Source organism: Salvia hispanica, chromosome 4 (assembly GCF_029641045.1).
Source record: "Salvia hispanica isolate PSC_SH4W2 chromosome 4, Shi_PSC_v1, whole genome shotgun sequence".
Taxonomy (NCBI): Eukaryota; Viridiplantae; Streptophyta; class Magnoliopsida; order Lamiales; family Lamiaceae; genus Salvia; species Salvia hispanica.
In genome coordinates, this window is record NC_142695.1 from 23269875 (window position 1) to 23293322 (window position 23448).

The window sequence follows — 23448 nt, forward strand, 5'->3', positions numbered from 1 at the left end:
GACGGGAGGGGCGAGCTCTTCGCAGGGGCAGTCGGGACGGGCGTCGGCGCCCTTCCCGCACACTATGGCGCCCGTCGGGTCGCCCGTCCCCGACGGGCGAACGGGAAGGGCGCCATAGGAGACAACCTAATAGCAGATGAAGGGAGTATTTGATACTTCATCCTTCCCAATCAAGATGTCCACCTTATATTTTTAGTTTGTCCAACTCATAATGTCAACTTTCTATATTTAGAAACAAATTTAGAAACAAATCATTCTCTCCTCTCTCCTCATTAAAATATTTAATCACATTTTCCACTCTACTTTATCAAATACAATTGCTCCATTTAAAATCTCGCGCCATTCAAAAATGCGTACATCTTGAATGGAATAAAGGTAGTATGATATTTTACACAAAAATAAATTTAAACTTGACGTACACGGTTGAAAATACTCTAGAAATTTGATACTTTTATTGTATAATCATTATTTCCTTAATTGATTTCATAAAATTAATTTCTTTCATATTGAGAAGAGAGGTTCCTTGGACGTCACACCAAGTTTCCAATGTCGCATGCCATTCACGATTCAACGCCAACGATCTCATCACGAAAATTCAAAACGTTGAAAATTCCCTTACCTTGACGATGTTTCCACCCCTTGGCGGCGCAATTGCGTGACCAAACATTACACAAACTCCATAGCATCAATGTAGTATAAATACAACATTTGAAATCACAATAACAAGATAAGTGACATATCAATCATGGAACCAACCTTGCTCTACATTCTCATCTCCCTCCCATTTCTCCTCATTTCTCTAAAACTCTACAATTCAAGAAAAAAACTCCCACCAACTCCATTCCCCACACTTCCCCTACTAGGCCATCTCCCCCTCCTCAAATTCCCCCTCCACCGCACCTTCCTAACCCTCTCCCGAAAACTCGGCCCCGTCTTCTCCCTCCGCCTCGGCACCCGTCTCATGGTGGTCGTCTCCTCCCCGGCCGCGGCCGAGGAATGCTTCACAACAAACGACATCACCCTCGCCAACCGCCCCCGCTTCATCATCGGCAAATACATCGGCTACAACTACACCTCCCTCGTCGGCGCCCCCTACGGTGACTACTGGCGCAACCTCCGCCGCCTCACGGCCACCGAGATCTTCTCCTCCGCGCGCCTCAACGCGTTCCAATCGATCAGAGGCAACGAAGTCAGGCTCATGCTGGAGAAGCTGAGCAGGAAGTCGGGGGAGGGGCGCGTTGAGATCAGGGAGGCTCTGTCTGAGATGGCATTCAATAACATCATGCGGATGGTGGCCGGAAAGAGGTATTTCGGGGTGGACGAGGACGGCGAGGAGGCGGAGGAGTTCAGGGGGCTTATCAAGGAGGTTTTTGGCTACGGCGGTGTGTCGAACTTGGCGGATTTTTTTCCGGTTTTGAGATGGTTTGATTATAAAGGGGTGGAGAGGAATCTGGCTAGGATTTCTGCTAGGATGGATGCCTCTCTTCAAGCGTTGGTTGATGAGCAGAGACGACATGGCGATGGAAACACCATGATTAGTCACCTCCTTGCTATGCAGGATTCGGATCCAGAATATTATACAGAAGAAATCATCAAATGTATTATTGTGGTAAGTATACAAAATGACAATACTCTGTTTATCATATTTAAATTACTAGTATCAAATTTATTAAATTTTGGGTGGTATAGACAAAATTACTATGTCATTTTCAAAATATAACACTTGTTATAGCCATTTAAATTATAATCTATTTTTATAAAAAAAATCCGGAGTAGTAGTTAGTTTATCAGGGATGTGATAAGTTGCTAACTACTTGCTAATTGCTAACTATATCAACAGCCTATGCTATACAAATTAAATTTGTATGTCAAATAAATTTTGTGTGTCAATTAAATTTTGTTGACATACAAATGTTTTCGTGTTGACATGTAGAATAAATGTCAACACAAACATATAAATACTTTCGTTGGTATCTATAACATATGTTGTTGACATAGATAACAATTAGCAATTTAAGATAGTTAGGAACCTAACGGAGTCCAATAATATTATTTCTCTTTTAATTTGACCTTATACGATATTCAATTTTTAGATCTGCAATTGCTTTTTGGGTTAAAATTTTTTGTTATATCATCCATCTTTTGGTCATGATATGAATACTATCTTAACCTTTTGGATTTGGTGCAAATTACAATTGCGTCCCAATCAAAAAAATTCAAAGATCACGTCATATTTTGTTACCGAAAACAAAGATTGGTTTAACAATCAGGATTTTGTTATAGTAGTTCTTAATTTAGGTAATGAACTCTTAATGTGGAAATGACAGATGATGCTGCTTGTGGGGACAGACACATCATCCGTAACGGTAGAGTGGGCAATGTCTGCGCTACTAAACCACCCGGACAAGATGAAGAAGGCAAGAGAAGAGATCGATAGAGTAATCGGAAATGATCGTCTCCTCCAAGAGTCGGATTTACATAACCTCCCTTATCTCCAAAACATTATATCCGAAACATTGCGGTTGTTTCCGGCCGCACCGTTGCTCGTACCCCACGAGGCATCATCAGACTGCAAGATCGCGGGGTACGACGTGCCACGTGGCGCGATCGTGATGGTCAACGCATGGGCCATCCATCGGGACCCATCCGTTTGGGATGACCCGGAGAAGTTCAAGCCAGAGCGGTTCGAAGGCGGGGGAATCGGGGCCCCGAACTTGCTGGCGTTTGGGATGGGCCGGAGGGCGTGCCCGGGTAGCGGGCTGGCCCACCGGGTCGTGGGTTTGGCGTTGGGGAGTTTGATACAATGCTTTGAATGGGAGAGGGTTGATGAAAGGTTGGTGGATTTGAGTGAAGGGAAAGGAGCAAGTATGCCTAAGAATATACCTTTTGAGGCAAAATGTAGAGTTAGTGATGTGGGTCGAAGAGTTATTACTGTTTAAGAGTGAGTTGTTTTTGTAGTTTGGAATGGGACACATTGTTTTTCATTCATTATTTGAATTTCAGAATCACAAATCATGATTTATTTTGTTTCTCCTTAGTTATTATATCTGGTCGACATAGTTTTTAATTTATGTTTTGCTTCATACTCCCTTTTATCTCACAAAAATATGTATTTTTGGTTGGGTTTGAGTTTAATATACGATTGGTAAATAAAAATGAGGTAAAAAAGAAAAAATTTACTTCCTCCGTCCCATAGAAAATAGACCGTGTTTCCTTTTTCCGTCTCCATACAAATAGTCCATATATGTTTATCACAACTTTTTTCTCCTTCTCTTTTTCTTTATCATTTATGGTAGGGGTGTCGAAACGGGTACCCGCGGATACCCAAACCCGATTTTATGGGTACCCGTACCCGAAAACTTCAATATTATACTACCCAATCCCGACCCGTATAGTTAAACGGGTAACCCCATACCCGCATCGAGTATCCCAAACCCGCAGTTGCGGGTACCCAAACCCGCACACATAATTTGAATTGTGTATTATATTATTCAACGGTATTATGCTTTTAGTTTTCGCTTATCATCAATGCTAGTCATCTAATACAATAATTTTATGTACATGTTTGAAATTCTAGAATGAATTTTTGGATTGTTGCTAGTTGCTACACTACGATTTTAGATTTGTATTTTTTTTACTTTATTGTATTTGCATAATTTCCAACTATTAATTACGCAAAAATATGGTGATTTCTCATCTCTTAAATATAATATGATTATGTATGAAATATAATGGAAATTCAAATTTCAAATAAGCAAATATGATAGAAACATCAAGCATGCCTAAATTAAATCACCATTCAAAAGTCTAATATAAAATAAAAAATAATTCACTTTCATCAAAAGTCTAAATATATATAACTTCAACTAAAAGTCTATATATTTTAAATCTTTAATATAAAGTCACTAAACTAATAAAAGTTTCACTTTCACCAATCTTGCAATCCTTCATTTGGCAGCGGATAAACAATCGGAAATAAAGTATATCATCGGGGAGTATATATGGATTTGAAACTAATTAACTAAAATAAAATATTTGAAACCCCTATAAATAAAATAATTCACTTTCATCAAAAGTCTAAATATATATTACTTCAACTAAAAGTCTATATATTTTAAATCTTTAATATAAAGACACTAAACTAATAAAAGTTTCACTTTCACCAATCTTGCAATCCTTCATTTGGCAGCGGATAAATAATTGGAAATAAAGTGTATCATCGGGGAGTATATATAGATTTGAAACTAATTAACTAAAATAAAATATTTGAAACCCCTATAAATAATGGGTATTATCGGGTTCGGGTATACCCATACCCGCAAAAATTTAAAACAAACTACCCGATCCCGCCAAGTTTCCCATTGTCGTCGGGTAGCGGGTCGGGCTGAGGGTTTCCCAATACCCGCTACCCGTTTCGACACCCCTAATTTATGGGCCCCATTAGAGATGTCAACTGGGCCGGGCCGGCCCAGCCCAGCCCAGGCCCGGTGTGGCCCAGAGATATTTAAGCCTAGCCCGGCCCAGGCCCATGTCGGACCGGGCCTGGGTTTTGGTATATAGAATGAGCCCAGCCCAAGCCCGGGCCCAGCTGGTAAGTGGACTGGGCCGGGCCTAGTTTGCTAAATAATTGAATGGATAAATCTATACATATATAAAAGGCGAGTTTTGGGCCGTTTTTGAATATTTGTGAATTTTGAGTATAAATTTAAATATTTGTAAATATAGGGTGTGAAATTAAATATTTAAATAGCCGCTAATAAAATATGGAATAACGGCTGAAATATAAATGACTCCAATATTGAAACCGTTACATTCATATGAATTGAAACGGTTACATTCAAATGAACAAACTAATCAATTACAATATTATTATATTGATAGAACATACGAAATTATAAAGTTGATTACACTGTTAGTCAATAAACATTAATATGATGGTCAAATGATTAATTCAAAAAATTAACCACTAATCAATTACAATATCATAATCAATTGCATAAAAGTAACGGTCATCCTCTCTTATTTGTTCATCTACACTATAAATATGTAGTATGTGCAAGATTATAATCACTTCTTCATTGTCTTATTTTATTTGTTGAAAGCATGGAATTCATCTTCCTTGATAATCTACAACCTAGCAATACTTCGTCACTCATTCGAGTATGATGTCGTGTGTCTATGAATTCATTAAACGTGGAGACAAAACCAATATAATATCCTTAGAATGTATTTTCCATGACAGGATGGTATGAGTGTCACTTCTTACCTTATTACGGCTTGTCTTGCGGAAAGAGGTTTTTTCTCGACCAAACTTATAGTTCGGTTTATTTTATAATTTTCATTGTAATTTCCATTTCATTTATTGTTGTTTTTTTTCTGTGATTACAATAGTTAGAGTACCGCGTGTATAGGGGTGGGTCGATACGATATATCGTATCGAAAACGTTGTATCGTGTATCGTATCGAAAATATCGATATGAAAGAATTTCATATCGTTATCGTATCGAAAGTTTCGATATATCGAATTTCGATATATCGAACTTTCGATATAAAAAAATTTCATATCGTTATCGTATCGATATTTCGATATATCGTATCGAAATTCGATATATCGTTAAATATCGATATATATCGAAAATAAAATATCGATATATCGAAAATTTTCGATATATATCGTATTTTCGATATAAAACGATATATCGCGATATAAGGAAATTCATATCGTTATCGTATCGAAAACTTACGATACGATATCGTATCGTATCGAAAATTATGATATATCGAAAATTCGATAATTTTTTGATATTTTTCAATACGATACGAGCGATATATCATTTTTTTGATATTTTTCCCCAGCCCTACGCGTGTATATGGTTCGAGAATTTTATCCTAATATTTTTTACAATTCTTAGAGATGGAAGAATTGTAACATCCTTAACTCGAAACATGTATAATATTTATCTTCTTCTTAACACAATTTATTACATTTGTATATTTATATTGTCACTGACGCTATAATTATATTAAGTGGTGTCACAGAAAATAATATTTTACTAATAATATTATTGTTGAAATTAGGATTTGACACTTAATTAGTCTAGGATACAACTGATTTTATATTAAAATATAATTATCTTATCTATAGGTGATCATGCTGAGTAAAATAGTATATTATACTATTAAGAACTATATTTTTACAAAAAGAAATTTTGCAGTATTTAAAATTATAAAGTAGTATAAAAAATAGTAGATCGAGTATATATGTTTCATGTTCCAACAAACCATGTTTAAAAGTGCAATAAATAAAGATAAACGTTATAAACGTTCAAAAGAGTTATCATTATTCATTAATATAATAGTGTTAATTCAACCAATTAATATAATGTTTTTTTGTGTAGTTTATCATTTGAATTTTTTTATGGTCATAATTTTGACATTTTCAATATTATGAGTTATCAATTTATTATTTAGTTAAAAGTGTGATTTACATTATTTTTAGTATAGAAATAGGAAGGATTGTTTTTCAAAAGTGTCAACAATTGATATAGTCTCTTCATCGTTGTCCAAATAATTGTGTTTGTTTTTACTCCATTTCAAATATGTTTAATTTTATGTGTTTATGTATAAAATGAATTGAGGAGCATATATTTGTTGAATTGTTATTATATAGTAGTACAATTATTATTTTTTTATTTTTAAATATTATTTAGTTATATTATTTCTTATTTGAGATAAAATATTCCGTCGTGTATCGCACGTGGATTAAAACTAGTAGAATTTATACTCCATTCTGTAGAACTATGAAATCACGAGGGAGGAAGCAGCGACGTGATGTAGGGGAAAAGTTGACTTGATATTTCTCTTATTTCTATTTGTAATAAAAAACAATTATGGAACTAGATATGTTATGGGGTAATATAATTATGGAATCAATCAACTAATTACATTACACGCATAAATTAGTTTTACCCTATAATCCCACTATTCCCACAAAAATAGGAGTTACACATTATAGACTATTATTATGGAACTATTTTAAATAGTAGTAAATCAATTATAACTACTACTATAAATATGCAAATCAACTAAGCATTTATCTACCATTATGTTGTAATTGGAAATTAAATTTGTTATACTTTTAGGTTATGTAACTGAATTAATTGATTGTTTTTGCATAATATTATTAGTAAAATCTATGATTATCTTTAAAATATACAAATATACAATAACATGCAATCTTGTAATAAATTAATAGAAAGGATATGAATATGTAGAGATAATATCTAATTTTTTACCCATATGCATGTACACGTAAGATAATAAGGCATAATACATATTCATACTCCATATATTACATACATATAATCGGAACTAATCTCTACAATTATGCAAATCAAGTGGTAATTAATTCTAAGATATACTATTTTTAAAAGGAAAAAGTAGTTAACAATTAATCTATATAACCATGGAAATCAAATTTGATACTATAAATTTTGATTTAGATTGATTAGTTAATTTATTTAATAATAAATAAATAAAGAATATTTATATTGATATGAAAAAAACAAATATATTCAAAGAATTAAGAATATATAGTATAATATTCAGATGCTGCTGGGCCTGAACCTGGGCCGGGCTTTGAGTGGGCCTGGGGCGGTCCTGGGTTTGTAAAAAGGCCCAATTGGAGCCCGTTTAACATACTAAGCTCAGCCCAAGCCCGCTTCATTTCATTGGTGGGCCGGGCCTGGGCTGGGTCGGCTCGGCCCGTTTGACATCTCTAGGCTCCACTATCCACTATACAATTTCGAATACTTTTTCTAATTCTCTCTTACTTAATGACCTATTTCTATGGGATGGAGGGAGTAATTAAAATATTATTAATAGAGTTTAGGTCCGACTTCAATAGAAAGAAGAGAATTTACAAAATTAGAGAGTGCATACTCTTATGAGATGATTAAAAAGGAAAAAGTGCATACTTATGTGTGAAAGATAGAGTATTATATAATTCAGACAAAACCTTATGACTCATCTTATCGGATTATTAGGTAAAATGTAGTTTAACATATTATGGGTTGTGTCACAAATTTTCAATGTCATGCTTTTAAAAATTTTAATTTATGAAGAATGTTTCGTTTGAATTATCTTTAGATAAGATCGTTTGACGATTGTATGAGTGATGAAATTTTTTATTTTATGAAATTAATATAGAGTATATGATTGATTACGATTGTATAGTGATAAAAAATTTTATTTTATGAAATTAATATATATATATATATATATATATATATATATGATTGATTTATGTTCTGTGTACACGATCGTGATATATGAACTTTCCTTAAACTGCTTCCCATTAAATGAATATAAAATTGTATGATTGAAAATAGATTAATTAATTCTTATGATAGATTGATTAATGAACATTCACTGCTCAAGTTTATAAGGGGCTTCGTCGTGATATGGGCTATAATCACAAGCCTGCCTCACCAAGGCCGTGTGCTGGTTCTGGGGCCGGGCCTTGGATTTGGATCTTGATCCTTTGACATGAACATTAGCTATGTTGGGGCCCAGATTAAGGATCTTTTTTACTACCGTTTATTGGGGCTATGGCCCAACAACTCATTTGAGTCATATACACATAAAGGGTTGTTGAATCTCGTTGTGTTTATTTTATATATTTGTGTTTGATTGAGAGCCATTTACACGTCCAGGAAGACTAGAGAAAACGTACATATCATAAGATTTACCTTATTAGCTATATGTATTAAGGAAAGATTCACCATCTTTTATGAATTCTTTTTAACATTTCTCCTCAATGAGATCATCTTTTTTTTAACTTGTCCAATAGTTCAAGAAAGTTCACTGATACTATTTAAATCAAACACATGTCATGACATGATTATCATAACAGAAAATGGACCGACTTTGATGAAAATGAAATATTTTAGTGTACTCGAGCCTTTTTAAGGTAAAACCTTGAGGTAGATCAATGTTGGCTTCACAAATATGTTTTTATGAAATATTATTTCGGCATGTGTCCACCGAGTATATCAAGTACTCAACCTTACATTTGTTTTAAAAATGCGCAGGTAGAGCAGCGACAGACGTGGTGGGTGTTGAGTGGAGCCTCTAAAGTCTACTCATTATTATTTTGAGGAAAGCGTTGTTTCTTCGTATATGACATCATTATTCCCCGTAACTTGCTTTCGCTTAAGACAATATTTCCGTTTAATCTTATGTTTCATTGACATAGATTACTCAATTATTAGTACTTTTTGAATAATACTCTGACTATAATATGTCGTTTCTTATTTCGATAGTTGTTTGAGTATATTATTTCTTTATTTTTTCTTTTTTTCTCCGCTTCTTTAATCCTCCACTAGTCGCGGTTGTAACAAATCACAAACTCTTTTAGTAATAATGGAGCAAACAATTGATGGAATTTTTTCCAACAACTTTGGATCAATCAAATAAACATAACCAAGAACATCTATATGCAAGTTTATAGCCAAAGCCCATGGTTAAATTTTGAGGTATATTTTCTTTTTTGATAATTTAATAACAAGCCCGTGAGTTTCTCCTGGATGTAATATGATTCTTGTTGATTCAAGAAACATATGTTGCCCAATACGTGTTTTTTAAAATATTTCAACAATTCCAATAATAGTTTAACAAGAAATTATAGAACAATAAAAATGATGGTAAAGTACGTTACAATTTATATTAATGAAACAAGGAAGAGAATCCAAAAGCTACTTTTACTGCCACAAAACCTAATAGCGCCATTAAACTATTAAGTTAAGAATAAAATACAGTATATGGTTTGAATTTAAAGCTATGTTTTAAAAAGACCATAGTCTCGTAGATTCTCTAAAAATGTGTAACTTGCATATAAAGTTTTAATTTTAGTCTACAAGTACGACTTTCGCCGTTTGAGAGTTCTCACTTAAAAAATGATATGGTGATCATGTGTATTGCCACTACACCGTGTGACGCATGTGATAAACTCTAGAGAAAAATTAATCGACTTTTGTTGTGCAAGTTGTGACGCATGTGATGAGCTACATATTATTGAAATTGCGATTTACCGACATTAGAAGAAAAGGGAAAACAGAAATTAGAGTCATATCCATCCAAAAAAATACCACTAGCACGTAAATCATATTGTAAACCCAATTTTTCAACTCCTGATTGGTGGCGTTCTTCTAAAATTAAAATCAAATACGAATGCTAAATATAGAACAGTATATATGACTTACAAGAAATATAACGCACCCCATTGCAAGTAATTACAAATATTGGTCTCAACTTTATATTTAAACATTGATCCATTTGAAAAGTCCGCGCATGATTTTGTCCGCCGATTTTTCTACCATGATTAGTCTTCTCATACGAGCCTAGTACGTATGCATGCCTTGTAGCGGTGTTAATGACCAGTTCAAATGGTACATTAAAATTTAAAATGAACTGGTAAATTAATTCTAATGATATTTTAAAGTTAAGTTCATTTTAAATTTATGAGTAAAATATACTCATAAAAGTTCAAATTATTTTTTAAAATTTTTTGAGTAAAAAAGTTTAGTAGATAGAGAATATTCTTTTGAGTTTGGCGTAAATGATTGAAGTAAAATCACTAATTCATTCGTCCATAAAATAATGTCAACATTTCTATTTTGGTTCGTCCACAAAATAATGTCCACATTTTTTTTGGCAAATAAACCTCACTTTCCACTAATTCATTACACTCACGTTCTATTATAAAACTAATACATAAAGTATGACTCATATTCCATCAACTTTTGCAACTCACTTTCCTTCACATTTTTAAAATTCACACAAGTCAAAATAAGACTTTAAATCATGTGAACGAAGAGAGTAACTAGACCGGTGTAACTATACTATATTGATTCAAGTTTCGCCCGTTGAAACTTGTATTGATAGCAAAACTAGAGCACGTGTCTTGTTCCGATTCAATCTTGCATCATTTGTATTTGATCCTAATCTATTTATCAATTATATACTATTTCCTCCGTTCCATAGTTGTGGAGTTATTTTTCTATTCGGTATATTTCACAATAGACGAGTCATTTTCTTTTCTAATAAAAGTCAATACATTTCTTTCTTATTTACTTTACTATTTCTTACTTTATTCTCTCTTCCTTTACTTAACTCATTTAACTTAACTTTTTCTTAAATCGCATGCCGTAAAGAAACGCCTCTATTAGGAAATACTTTGGTTCAAAATTTACAGTTGTTATTAAGGCAAGACCACAATCATTTAACTAGAGTATTATCTTATCTTTAAACTAATCAAACTAAATTTATTGTTTATACTAAGACGAAATTATCACTCGTTCTTCCACCGTAATAAATATGTTGAATTTTCATGTATTATTAGATCTCTGTCCATGCATTTGAATGAATTAACTAATAATCATACAAATATTACTCCACTAGCAATTTTTTACGTAAAAGTATTGTTTTGTCATTGATTACATAAAAGTATTGTTTTAATTAATCGGTTTAATTGATTAAGTGCTTTAATAAATTATGGGGAAAAGCTAAGCTAAGCTTAATAATTGTAAAGTGCTCATATTTTTCCTTACATTTCATAACCACCAATCCACCATGAAGCTTTTCATCCTTATCTTGTTTGGAATCCAGAATCAAAATTCTTCTTAATTAGTCAATTATTTTGCATTACAAGCCCATCCCATATCTAATAAATGGGGGAAGTTAGAAGCTAAGTAAATATTATCCATTTCCAATTAGTTAGAGGCATTTTAAAAGTAATCCAAAAATAAATCTATATAGGCTTGACTCTATCTAAAGTATACAATATCGAACTAATATGCAGTTGATGATTTTTTAACCAGTGATATTAGAACCGCAGTGGCTTGGGTTAGGCCCAGGATGACTCAAGTTAGAGTTTAGCCCGTAATGTCTCGATGTGTCAACTGTGTTCCCGATGAATTTTCGGTTTCAGGAGAGGTTTGTTGAAATACAAACCCATATATATGAACGAAGTTGAAAACTATATACTATAAGTGTTATCCAACTCCAATTATTTTGCGGCTCAAGATGACTCAAGTTAGTGTTTCGTCCAAGATGACTCAAGTTAGAGTAAGGCCTATAATGTCTAAATGTGTCGATGTATTGCCATGTGGTCTCGGTTTGAGAGAGGTTTGTTGTGTTACAAACTCATATCGGATGAGTGAGAAAAAGTTGGAAGCTATATAAAATGTTGTTCAACTCAATTACTTTGAGGTGGAGTGATCCAAAAGCAAATTCGTGCGGGCTTGGGCTTGGCTAAGCTCAAAGCAGACAATATGAAACTAATGTAAAGCCGACGATCCTAACATCACCCAATATGTGTCCCACTTTGATCGGACATTGATTTTAAGAAATTTAATAGAAAGTGAGTTGAAAAAGTTAGTGAATTGTGGATTTTACCTTTATACTCTACCCATCCCATAAAAGCAGTCTCCTCATTTCATTTTCGTTCGTCCCAAAAAATTAGTCCCTTTGTATATATATTTGGTAAGTTTTTTTTTCTTATGAGGTAAACTCATAATAAATTATACTTTTTCTTTTTATTTTTCTTAAGTTTTGCCAATTTCGTATTAAAACTCGTGTTATCACCAACGTCTTGTTTTCTTTGGTTACATGGAGTATATTAGTACTTCATAATAAAATGGGAATAAAATGAGTTAGTGAAATATAGGGAATGATATAGAACAAAATAAGATTCAAATTAAACTATTTTTTCTCTTCTGCTCTATCTTCCCATTAGAGTTTTACTCATTTTTTTCAACATAATTAAATATACTAATATCTCTTAGTTTATTCAATTACTTGCTACCTCCGTTCCATAGTAATGGAGGCGTTTTTTTTCGACACGAAGATTAAGAAAAAAAATTGTGTTAGGTGAGTCAAGTAAAAGGGTGAATAAAGTGGAAAATGAAAAAAGTAGAGAGATAAAGAGAAAAAAAAGTAAAAAAAAGTAAAGAAGGTGTGGAAAAATGTGTTGACTTTTACTAAAAAGGGAAATGACTATATTACTATGGAACATATCAAAATGCCAAAATGACTCTATTACTATGGATCGGAGTAAATATATTATTTTTTCTGCTTTATTCTTTCACTGTTTATATAATTTATTCTTCTTATTACTTGTTCTCGGAAAAATGTCTCTACTCTCTAACACTAATAAAATAGGGGAAGGATATGTTTCTGGCTATTTACATATTGCAAGTATATATTTGTCCTTCAATTTGACTAAGAATAAACAAGGGGAAAACGTCATACAAAAAAAAAAAAAAAAAAAAAAATCAAAGTAAGGAGTAGTTAAAACAATAAGTAGCATATATACATGAATGAATGCAACTCCAAATACAGTCCAATCAGAAAATGGAATTACCTCTTATCTTCTCCATAACTCTCACTATTCTACTATCAATCTTTGTCATCTACAAACGCCCCCGCCACCGCCACCGCCTCCCGCCGAGCCCCGGCGTGGCTCTCCCAATCATCGGCCACCTCCACCTCCTCAAACAACCCCTCCACCGCACTTTCCACCGCCTCTCCCAATCCACCGGCCCCATCTTCTCCCTCAAGCTCGGCTTCCACCGCGCCGTCGTCGTATCCTCCCCGTCCCTCGTCGACGAATGCTTCACCAAAAACGACGTCGCTTTGGCCAACCGCCCGATCATCATTATCGACAAGTACATCGGCTACAACCACAGCACCATGTCCGGCGCCCCCTACGGCGAGCTCTGGCGCAGCCTCCGCCGCATCGCCGCCCAGGAGATCCTCTCCGGCGGCCGGCTCACCGCGTTTTCCGAAATCCGGCATGATGAGGTGAAATCGATGCTGCTGAGCCTCGTCGAGAAACATACACTTCAACAAAAAAAATCGTTAAGGTCATTTTTTAATTTAATTAAGGACGCTTAATTTGCGTTTCTGTATAACACCAGTCCTTCAAAAACGTCCTTATTGTTGGTATTCCAATTAAAATCAGAGAAAGAAAAAAAAAAAAAAAAACTAAGTTAAATTTTCCTTAATTTAGGAATACTTTAAATTATTGTTATTTTTGAAAATTTTCCAGTGCAAGTAATTGCGCTTATGTCCTTAAAGTAATTGCAAGTAAAAGAGAAGTTTTTTGCAGCGAGAAAGAGAGTCGAGGGTTTTCGGAGGTGGAGCTGAGGCCGATGCTGTCGAAGCTGACGTTTAACAACATGATGACAATGCTGGCGGCGAAGAGGCTGGATGAGGAGAGCGAGGAGGGGCGGAGGTTGCGGCGGATAATCAACGAGGTTTTCGAGATGGCGCAGGCTTCGAATCCGCAGGATTTCTTGCCGTTTCTGCAGTGGATTGACTACGGTGGTTTCACCAAGAAAGTGGCGGCGCTGGCGGAGGAGATGGATGAGTTGTTTCAGGAGCTGGTGGATGAGCACCGCCGCGAGAAGAGGAATAGTATGATCGGACATTTGTTGGAGCTGCAACGATCCGATCTCACTATCAAAGGACTTCTCATGGTAACACTTCTTGGTCAACTCTGTTTTCTTTCTTTATTTTTTTTTTCATGAAATATCTATAAAATAATTAAAATAAAAAGATGTGCTTATATATCCTTTTCAGGAGAAAAAATTGCCTAGTCTAGACATACCATATGGCAATGTGATGTGGTAGGCCCCACCAATATTATTTTGCCAAATGGAAAAATATGGCATACATGGCCAAATGATAATAATGGCATAATATATTGTTTTGAGGTAATTTTTACCATTCCCCATATATTGATTATATACAAGCATACACACACAATGTATATACGCAAGCTCCATCTTTTTTACTTTTAGTCAAGTAAATACGTTTGTTTTTTACTATTTTTATAGTTATTAGATTATATCATTTTTTAAGTTTCATATTCATTATTTTATAATTGTATTTTATAGTTAAGTAGTTATAATAGACTACATAATTATGTCTATTAAAGTTTTATGTTCTTAATTTTATAGTTGGTGTTAAAAAATATAATCTCATTTTAATTGCATAAAGTATGATTATAATCCTTAATTGAATACAGTAATATAGTAGTATTTTAATTTCTTGAAATTCATATTGAATTTTATACTACTACATATTTTGTTAATTGTATAAAATCCATCAGATCATCTTATTATTATTATTATCTTAATTAGTAGTAATATTTTAACATAACACATAATCATTATATAGTTAATGTGTAGTGATAAAATAAAAAAGAACATTAAAATAGTAAATCTATCGTGTACAATGTTAACAAATTTTAAATCATGTATACATCAAAAAAATGAAAAATAATTCTATTAAGTAAATAAATTGAATTTATGTATATATCTCAATATAAAAGAGAATCAATCTAAACTAATAAATTGGTTGTGCAACATTATAATACCATTCATTTTAGTATACACGGTAAAATGAAAATGCATATTATTTGGATAGTTTCCATAATAAATGAGAATGCATATTATTTGGGATAGTTTCCATAATAAATGAGAATGCATTTTTCTTTCCAAAATTTTTATGTTTCCAGCTAGAAATAGAGGCCTTATATATTTCCATTTGGTAAAATAATATTGGTGTGACATACCACATCACATTGTCATGTGGTATACATAGACTATGGAATTTTTTCTCCTTTTTCAGACCCAACCCATTTCATCATGCATTAATGTAAGAGTTGTAAATTGTAGTAATAAATAATATGAGATCTAACGTGAAAAATTGAAAATTCGAATCAAACTTCGTACGTAATACAATAAAAAATAGTACGACTACAGATATTTTGCGTCTGTGGTGCCAAAGGTCTCGATCCATGACTTGTCTCTTAGCTTTAAATATTCTCATTAAAATATCAATGTCATCTAAACGATGTACTGGTCCAAATAGATTAATAAAAAGGTGAATAGGCAACTAAGTAGAATATTTATTTCGTGTAATATTATAAATTAAAAAATTCTAACTCAAAACTGATTGGGGGGCCGTGCTACAAATAGATTGGGTTAGGCGCGAATAAATAGAAAATATTTTAGTTTACATTTTCATGTTTTCATGTAGTACTCCCTCCCTCCATTATTTGTTAAACAAATAGAAGCATTTTTTTAATATAGAGTTTAAGAATAGTATGTTAAATGAATGGTGAAAAAAATAAAAGAATAAAATAAGAAAGATGAAGGAAGATATAAAGTAAAAATGAAACGACTCAATTGAATTTTTCAAAATAGAAAAATGACTCTATTAACATAAAATGGAAGGAGTAATTTTTTGAATTCTCATGTATTTTTTATAATTTCTAAAATAGTAATAACTGGAGGGTTTCTAATTGTTTCTAAGATTTTTTTTATATATACGCAGTTCATAGATATAACCATTGGATAGTTTTATAAGGGAGTATATGAAATCAAAATAATACTAATATAGAAATTTTCTTTGTGTATTAAACAATACTACAATTTTAATTTATTTATTGTAACAGAGCCTACTTTTTGGTGGGACGGATACATCCGCTGTCACTATAGAATGGGCAATGTCTCTACTTCTCAACCATCCTCACATCCTCAAAAAAGCTAGAGAAGAACTTGAAACCAAAATCGGACACCACCGATTGGTAGTTGAAGAAGACCTATCCAACCTGCCTTACCTCCACAACATTATCTTGGAGACCTTCCGGCTCTTCCCGGCGGGGCCATTGCTCGTCCCCCACAGGTCGTCCTCCGACTGCAAAGTCGGGGGATACGACATTCTAAGTGGCACTCTTGTATTCGTCAACGCATGGGCGATACACAGGGACCCCGACTTGTGGGAGGATGCCACTAGCTTCAAGCCCGAGAGGTTCGAAGGGGTGGAAGTCGAAGCGCATAAGCTGATGCCATTTGGGACGGGGCGGAGGGCGTGCCCTGGGGTGGGGCTGGCCCAACGGCTCGTGGGGTTGGCGTTGGCGGCGATGGTGCAATGTTTTGAGTGGGAGAGAGTGGGTGTGGAGGAGGTGGATTTGGGGGAAGGAGATGGGCTAACTATGCCTAAGTTGGAGCCTTTGCGAGCTATGTGTAGGCCGATGGAGATCATGAACAAGTTTGTTGTTGTGGAGGGAACAAAGATATAAGTGCAACTCCAACCTGATGAATGTGCTAACTAAAATGATAATGTATTGTAGTGTTGTTTAAATCATAAATGATATTCTGAGTGGTATGAAATGATATATTTTTGATGAAAATTGAATCCAACACAATAACAACCAGAATAGACAAACAATCGCACAACACCAAGCTCGACTCACCTGCCCCTCACCCCTACAAGACGCATAGTAGGCTCGGGATAGGCTTTTAAGCACATTCGATATCAAAGATCCATCCTAAACCAACTCCTACAGGTTTAATATAGGATTTTCTATTTATTTTTGTTTCCTACCCCGAGTTAAAGAGACGTCGAAGTTAGGACCACTACCGTATTTCGTTACCTAGGCTAACTCCTCCCAAATGACAACAAATACATAAATAGAGCCAAATGCATCAAAACATTCAATATAACTTAGGAATCCATGTTTTCAAATATCCCTAACTTACTAAGAACAACCCAAAAGTTGTAGCCTACCATTTGGAAAGATAACATGATAAAAACCATAACATCTATGATTTGCGGTCAACTCAAGGTGGATTGGAGCTCTTAATCATCAATTCTCATTGAAAAATGGCTCAAGACTTCAAATCTTCTACCAAATCGCACCTCCAACAGTCCAAACTGTTCAATCTTTGATTTTTTTGGTTGGGATGCTCTTGCAGATCAAGAGTCCAACTATTCAAAGAGTGTGCGTCGTGTTTGAGAAAATGTTTGTTCGATTCTATCATCATTCGAGAGGTGTATGATGAGAATCTGGATAAAGAGTTTCGTACTATCCGTGGTATTGTTGATTAGTATCCGTGTTCATCGCTATGGATGCTGAGATTCCTGGAGTTGTGTTCAAAGAAAGGGAAACAACGAAGGAAGACAAATACAACAACTTCTGAAACAATATCGATGTGTTAAAGCTGAGTCTGACGTTGTTTGATGAAAAGGGGAATTTGCCATCCATCAGTGGAAACCATATTTGCTGGCAATTTAAATTTAGAGAGTTTAATCCAGATGAGGACCGTTGTGCACCAACATCAATCCAACTACTACGCGATAGTGGCATTGAGTTTGGGGTATCATGTGTATCCAAATCTTGTTTTTAAGGGTGTCTCCAACGGCGCCCCTCCCGTTCGCCCGTCGGGGGCGGGTGACCTGACGGGTGCCATAGTGGGCGGGAAGGGCGCCCATGCCCGTCCCGTGTGCCCCTGCGATGGCCTCGCACCTCCTGTCGACGTCCTACCTGACGGGCGCTACTGTGGCGTGGGTAGGACGTCCCACTCGGACGTCCCACCGATATTTTTTTTTTTTTAAAAAAAAACTCTATGAATACGACTCGTGTCGAAATTTTAATTCCGTAAATTTTAATTTTAATTGTGAATTTATTAATTTTATTGCGGGAAGTCCTAGTGGGAAGGGCTAGTGCAGTGGGAAGGGCTAGTGATGTGGCAGTGGAATGGGAAGGGCTAGTGCTGACGTGGCATGGGAAGGGCTAGTGGGAAGGGCTAGTGGGAGGGGCGAGTGGAAGGGACGCCACCGGAGACACCCTAACTTTATTTGAATTGGACCGAAGAATCCAAAATATCCAAAAGTTCTCAAAATTCGAAAATTCAAATTAAAATTTGTAATTATTTTGGATATTATGTTAGAACTAGTTAAGGCAAAAATACTATTCCCTCCGTCCCAACTAAGTTAAAATTTGATTAAAAAAAAGAAACTAATTTTAATTTGATAAAATTTGATTAACTCTGGAATACAAATAGATTTAATTTCAATTTTGCGAGGAAAGTCATCGCATCATATCGCATCCTATCCCATCCGTGTTGTATATATGTCACACACTCTCTCCCTCTCCGTTTCTTTTCACGCATCCCATCTCTTTCTCTCTCCCTCTTCGTTTCTTTACACGCATCCCAATTTAAGGTCAATCTCCGAATTTGAATTCACTACCCTATCAAGGGTGAAGTAGGTAGCAAATGTTACAAAGCTAGGTTGGTTGTCAAGGGATTTGAGCAACTACACGATATTAATTATAAAGATGTGTTCACTCCTGTTGTGAAACTAATTAATATTCGTTTAGTATTGAGTATGATTACATTAGATGGATTTAAACACAACATTCCTTCTTGGTGATTTTGAGGATGAGTTGTCTAAAGAAAACTCCAAAACAGTGGTACAAGAAGGTTGATGGATTCATGATGGAGATTGTCTATAAAAGATGCCACTGACCATCGTTATTACTGCAAGAGGTTTGACAAGAACTATCTTACCTTATTATTATATGTTGATGATAAGTTGATTGCCAGAGGTAATGCAAATGAGATGGAAACATACGAAACTAAAAAACCTTTGACGAAAACATAATTCGAATTAAGTTCTAAATCAATTCACAGATGATCATATCACTCAAATTCAGAATGGAAACACAAACAAAACAGAGACTGAAAACTTAAAATAAGTAGAACACAACAATGTTACACCCTCAAGCACAACCATATTTTGGTTCACCAATCCCTCGCTTATTTGGAACATACACATTTTATTTTAGCATCGCAAACCTATATATATAGATGCTGATTTCACTTTATTTATAAGGATAATATATAGTACTAAATTAATCATGATATTGTCAACTTAAAGGATTGTTGAATAAACCCAAAATAAGGTGAGTTTCATCCGAAAATATGAGCCTCGGTTTCCTTAGTGAACTCAACGAAGTAGTTCAAGAGCGCGGTTGAGTGTGGATTATCTGCAATCTATGGTCCATGTTATGAAGTCGACACCTCCTTTGGTCTCAACGTGATAGGTTACAATCATGTTTTTGTATAGCTCAAGATCATCTCCTTCAATCATTTTGAATGTGATTAGCTTTTTCGCCTCATCTACCTCTATAACTTGTTTTGCTCTTTGCTCTTTCCCACCTACATGTACAAGATTTTTAAATTCAGTTATTAGGATAACATTCTATTCATATCAAAATCCTTAAGAAAACATACGTACCAAGTATATCCATTGAATAACAGAGCCACAAGCTCCAAAATCTCCTTGATGAAGTTCACAATCCTGGACTTTGTTAGGTAGAACTTTGGCAAAGTGTTTAGGGTTCTTCGCCATGAGATGATGAAACACGTCTCCTCCGGCCTTGAAAGCCACCTGCGCAACAAGCTTATCCGGTAGCCCAGCCATTATTATACTTGTATTCCAAATGTTACTCTAATTGAATTTAAGATTTTCTAGACTTTATAAAGATGCAGATCACTCTTTTTGATCTTATTATATATAGACCAACAACAACTGATTTTATTTAGAATTTACAATATTAATTATTTGGACTCTGATTGTTCACACATATTTCTGCATGAGAATATCTTGTCATCATTATAATTACTGATTCACAAGTTAAAGTGTGATTCTCCTTCATAATCTTTTTTCGTGATTTTTAAGTTATTATAAGGCCCTAAATACATTGTGTTATAGGGTGATATAGAGTCAATTTTTTTGGTTAGTTATAAGCAACCAAGGGGGTAACGTACAAGGAATAAAAATCTCAAATATAATTCATGTTTACAAGTAAAAGATTATCTTGGGCATTTGTAAATTCAAAATCAAATTAAGCAAGATAAATTAAAGAACATCTACAAGCCATCAACTGCACATCATGGGAAATTGTTAAATTTAAGATATAGCCATCAACTAACTATATTTTGTCCTTAATACTTTGTCATATTCTCCTTTGCGGTACTCATTCTATGAAATATTGTTACACATCTCTAAACTTTGATATCACTAGAAAAACTTTTGCATTATATAAAAAGTGAATTACATTATGCATAAATAAACATTGGATTGGTATCAAAGTAGTACTAAAACTTTAAAAATATCACCAGCACGTATAAAACTTTGATTTAATATCACTAAACAACTTTTGTACTTTTTAAACTTTTTTTAGTCCAAATTACTCTCCAGCCCATAAGCTCTACTTATGAAGAAAGGGAAATTCAAATAAATATTTTATTTAAATATATTTTGAATTTTTTAAATAAATTTCAAAAAAAATAAATTGTCCTTATATTAGGAATGATTTATATTACACAAATTTTATTTTATTCCTCTATAAATTCAGAAAATGAAATTGTGGCAGTTAATCTAATCACAATAGACTAAAATGCCTTTTAAGGGTTGGAGGGTATTTTAAAGAAAAAAAATTAAAAAGTTCAAAATTTCTTTCAGCGATATTAATAAAAGTTTATGAGTGTAGGGTGATATTTTAAACAATTTTCAGAAAAATCTAAGCTTGATTTGTCAGCCCATTTATTTATTTAAATTTATAGAGAAAACAAATATATCAAGTTTTGATCTTTAAAAAAATGTATAATTAAAAATGTTAATAATTTTTAATTTGATATAATTAAACCAATTATTTAAAATAAAACAAACGTGCTAAACGCGCATTAAATAAAAGTGGGGGTTACAGATGGTGCTTATATAAGGTATGAAACATATGATTTTGTTTTTTAATTATTTACTTATATCTCTTCTGAAAAATATTTGCTTAATTGATTTTATGAGTTAGGTTAAATATGTTAACCCGTTTTGCAATTCAAATTTTTTTAGCTTAGTAGTAATGACTTTCTTTACTTATATATATGTTGAGGATTATATATTTAACTAGTATTTACCCCCGTGCTATGCGCGACTTAAAATAAATTCATTTGTTAATTTGACATTGTGAATAAATTTAATAAAATAAATAACAACAATATCACGTAGGTTTAAATATATGTTGAATAATTATAGTATAAAATTAAATAAGCTTGAAATTAAATCAACATGAAAATAACTTTTAGTTACAACATGTATAGATCACTATAAAAAAGAAAAATGTCGTTCTTGACAACATATACTCTTTAACGCTAAAACCCTATTAATATGAAATTGATATAAAATATTTAAGATACAATCAAAAATTTTCGGATGACAATGATATTGCCATAAAAATATAATGAAATTTTTTAAAACCTCTCAAATTTTACCGTACATCATAGAAATGAAAATGCATTTTGAGTTGCGTTAGCGTGCTAACTAATTTACAGTAATAACTAATAACTCTCAATTCTGTGTATTAAAATTTTCAACACAAAGACATAATTATATCAATACAACATGTAAATTTAAATATCAACACAAGGATATAACTTTATCAACACAAGAACATTGATAAAAAAATTTATACCTTTGTGTTGATATTTTTAATATACAAAATTGATATTAGTTTAGTTATTACTCTAAATTAGTTAGTATTTGATCACACAGTATCCAGCTAATAATAACAATTAAAACGAATTAAGTCATTATTTAGTGAAATTAGCCGGTTTAAAAATTTAGCCATTGATTTCAATGGAATAGATTAATTACAAAATTGTAACTGGTCAAATCAGCAGTTTTACATCTTAATGAAACAATTGAAATGACAACAATTTCGCTCATTGTTCTACAAGTAACGTATCAATCTCATGATCTACTTTGCACAAATTTCGGGTAATAAATGCATTAATAGTACTTAATTATCCTAATTTAAATCTAATCGTTCCATTACTATCTTAGTTTCTACAATATGAAATCAAAGACCATTCAATTGAATTTGGCCAATAATTTCACTAAATAGAAACCTGTTAAGCATTTGAATAGATTTATTAGCTATTTTAAAATTATACGGAAAATTTTGTGAAACTAAAAAACTTCATCGTTACTAATTAAAAAAAATTTACATTTTTGAGAAATTTTTATTATTATAATAAAATCACCATGCTCAGGCAGTAACATATTGAACGGAGATGGTGAGCACATGTGTATAGAGGCTTATCCTTTGGTATTGATAATCTTGTCTTAGTATGAGTTAAATGTGTATTAATCATAATTTGATGGTATTAATATTATTACTAAGTTCAAAGTATTTTTATTTTTATTAGTAATAATTTACTTGTTTTTGGCGCATCAATAAATCTGTCTTACTACTACAAAGGAACGAACTAAAAATAATAACTAATAAACAAAATGTATGTAATTAGCAAAGGCTTCTAAAATATTACAAAATTACTGTGAATATGATGAATTATTATTATTGGGCCTAAATAAAATTAGTTGAGATGAGAAAATCAGAGCGGATAATAGGAAAAACCCTAGAAAATCTATACCATACGCATAATATGGATGCAATGAAAAGCCCTAAAATTAGTATTTATTATACAATTACAGGATATTTTTACAATAAACAAAGGTGTAATTTATATATCT

The 23448-nt window shown here is 33.3% G+C and overlaps 2 protein-coding genes and 1 pseudogene across 2 annotated transcripts; 2 read left to right on the forward strand and 1 right to left on the reverse strand.

Annotated features, from left to right (window-relative positions):
* The first annotated feature begins 715 nt into the window (after positions 1-715).
* Positions 716-3031, forward strand: LOC125194406 (cytochrome P450 81Q32-like). The gene is made up of 2 exons (XM_048092597.2): positions 716-1609; positions 2328-3031. Exons 1-2 carry the CDS (start codon positions 746-748, stop codon positions 2937-2939), a joined length of 1476 nt encoding a protein of 491 aa, XP_047948554.1. The 5' UTR covers positions 716-745; the 3' UTR covers positions 2940-3031.
* Positions 3032-13316: 10285 nt separating this feature from the next.
* On the forward strand, positions 13317-17263 carry LOC125196623 (cytochrome P450 81Q32-like). The gene is made up of 3 exons (XM_048095216.2): positions 13317-13925; positions 14171-14540; positions 16526-17263. Exons 1-3 carry the CDS (start codon positions 13384-13386, stop codon positions 17150-17152), a joined length of 1539 nt encoding a protein of 512 aa, XP_047951173.1. The 5' UTR covers positions 13317-13383; the 3' UTR covers positions 17153-17263.
* Positions 17264-19552: 2289 nt separating this feature from the next.
* Positions 19553-20371, reverse strand: LOC148927500 (MLP-like protein 31; annotated as a pseudogene).
* Between the last annotated feature and the right edge of the window lie 3077 nt (positions 20372-23448).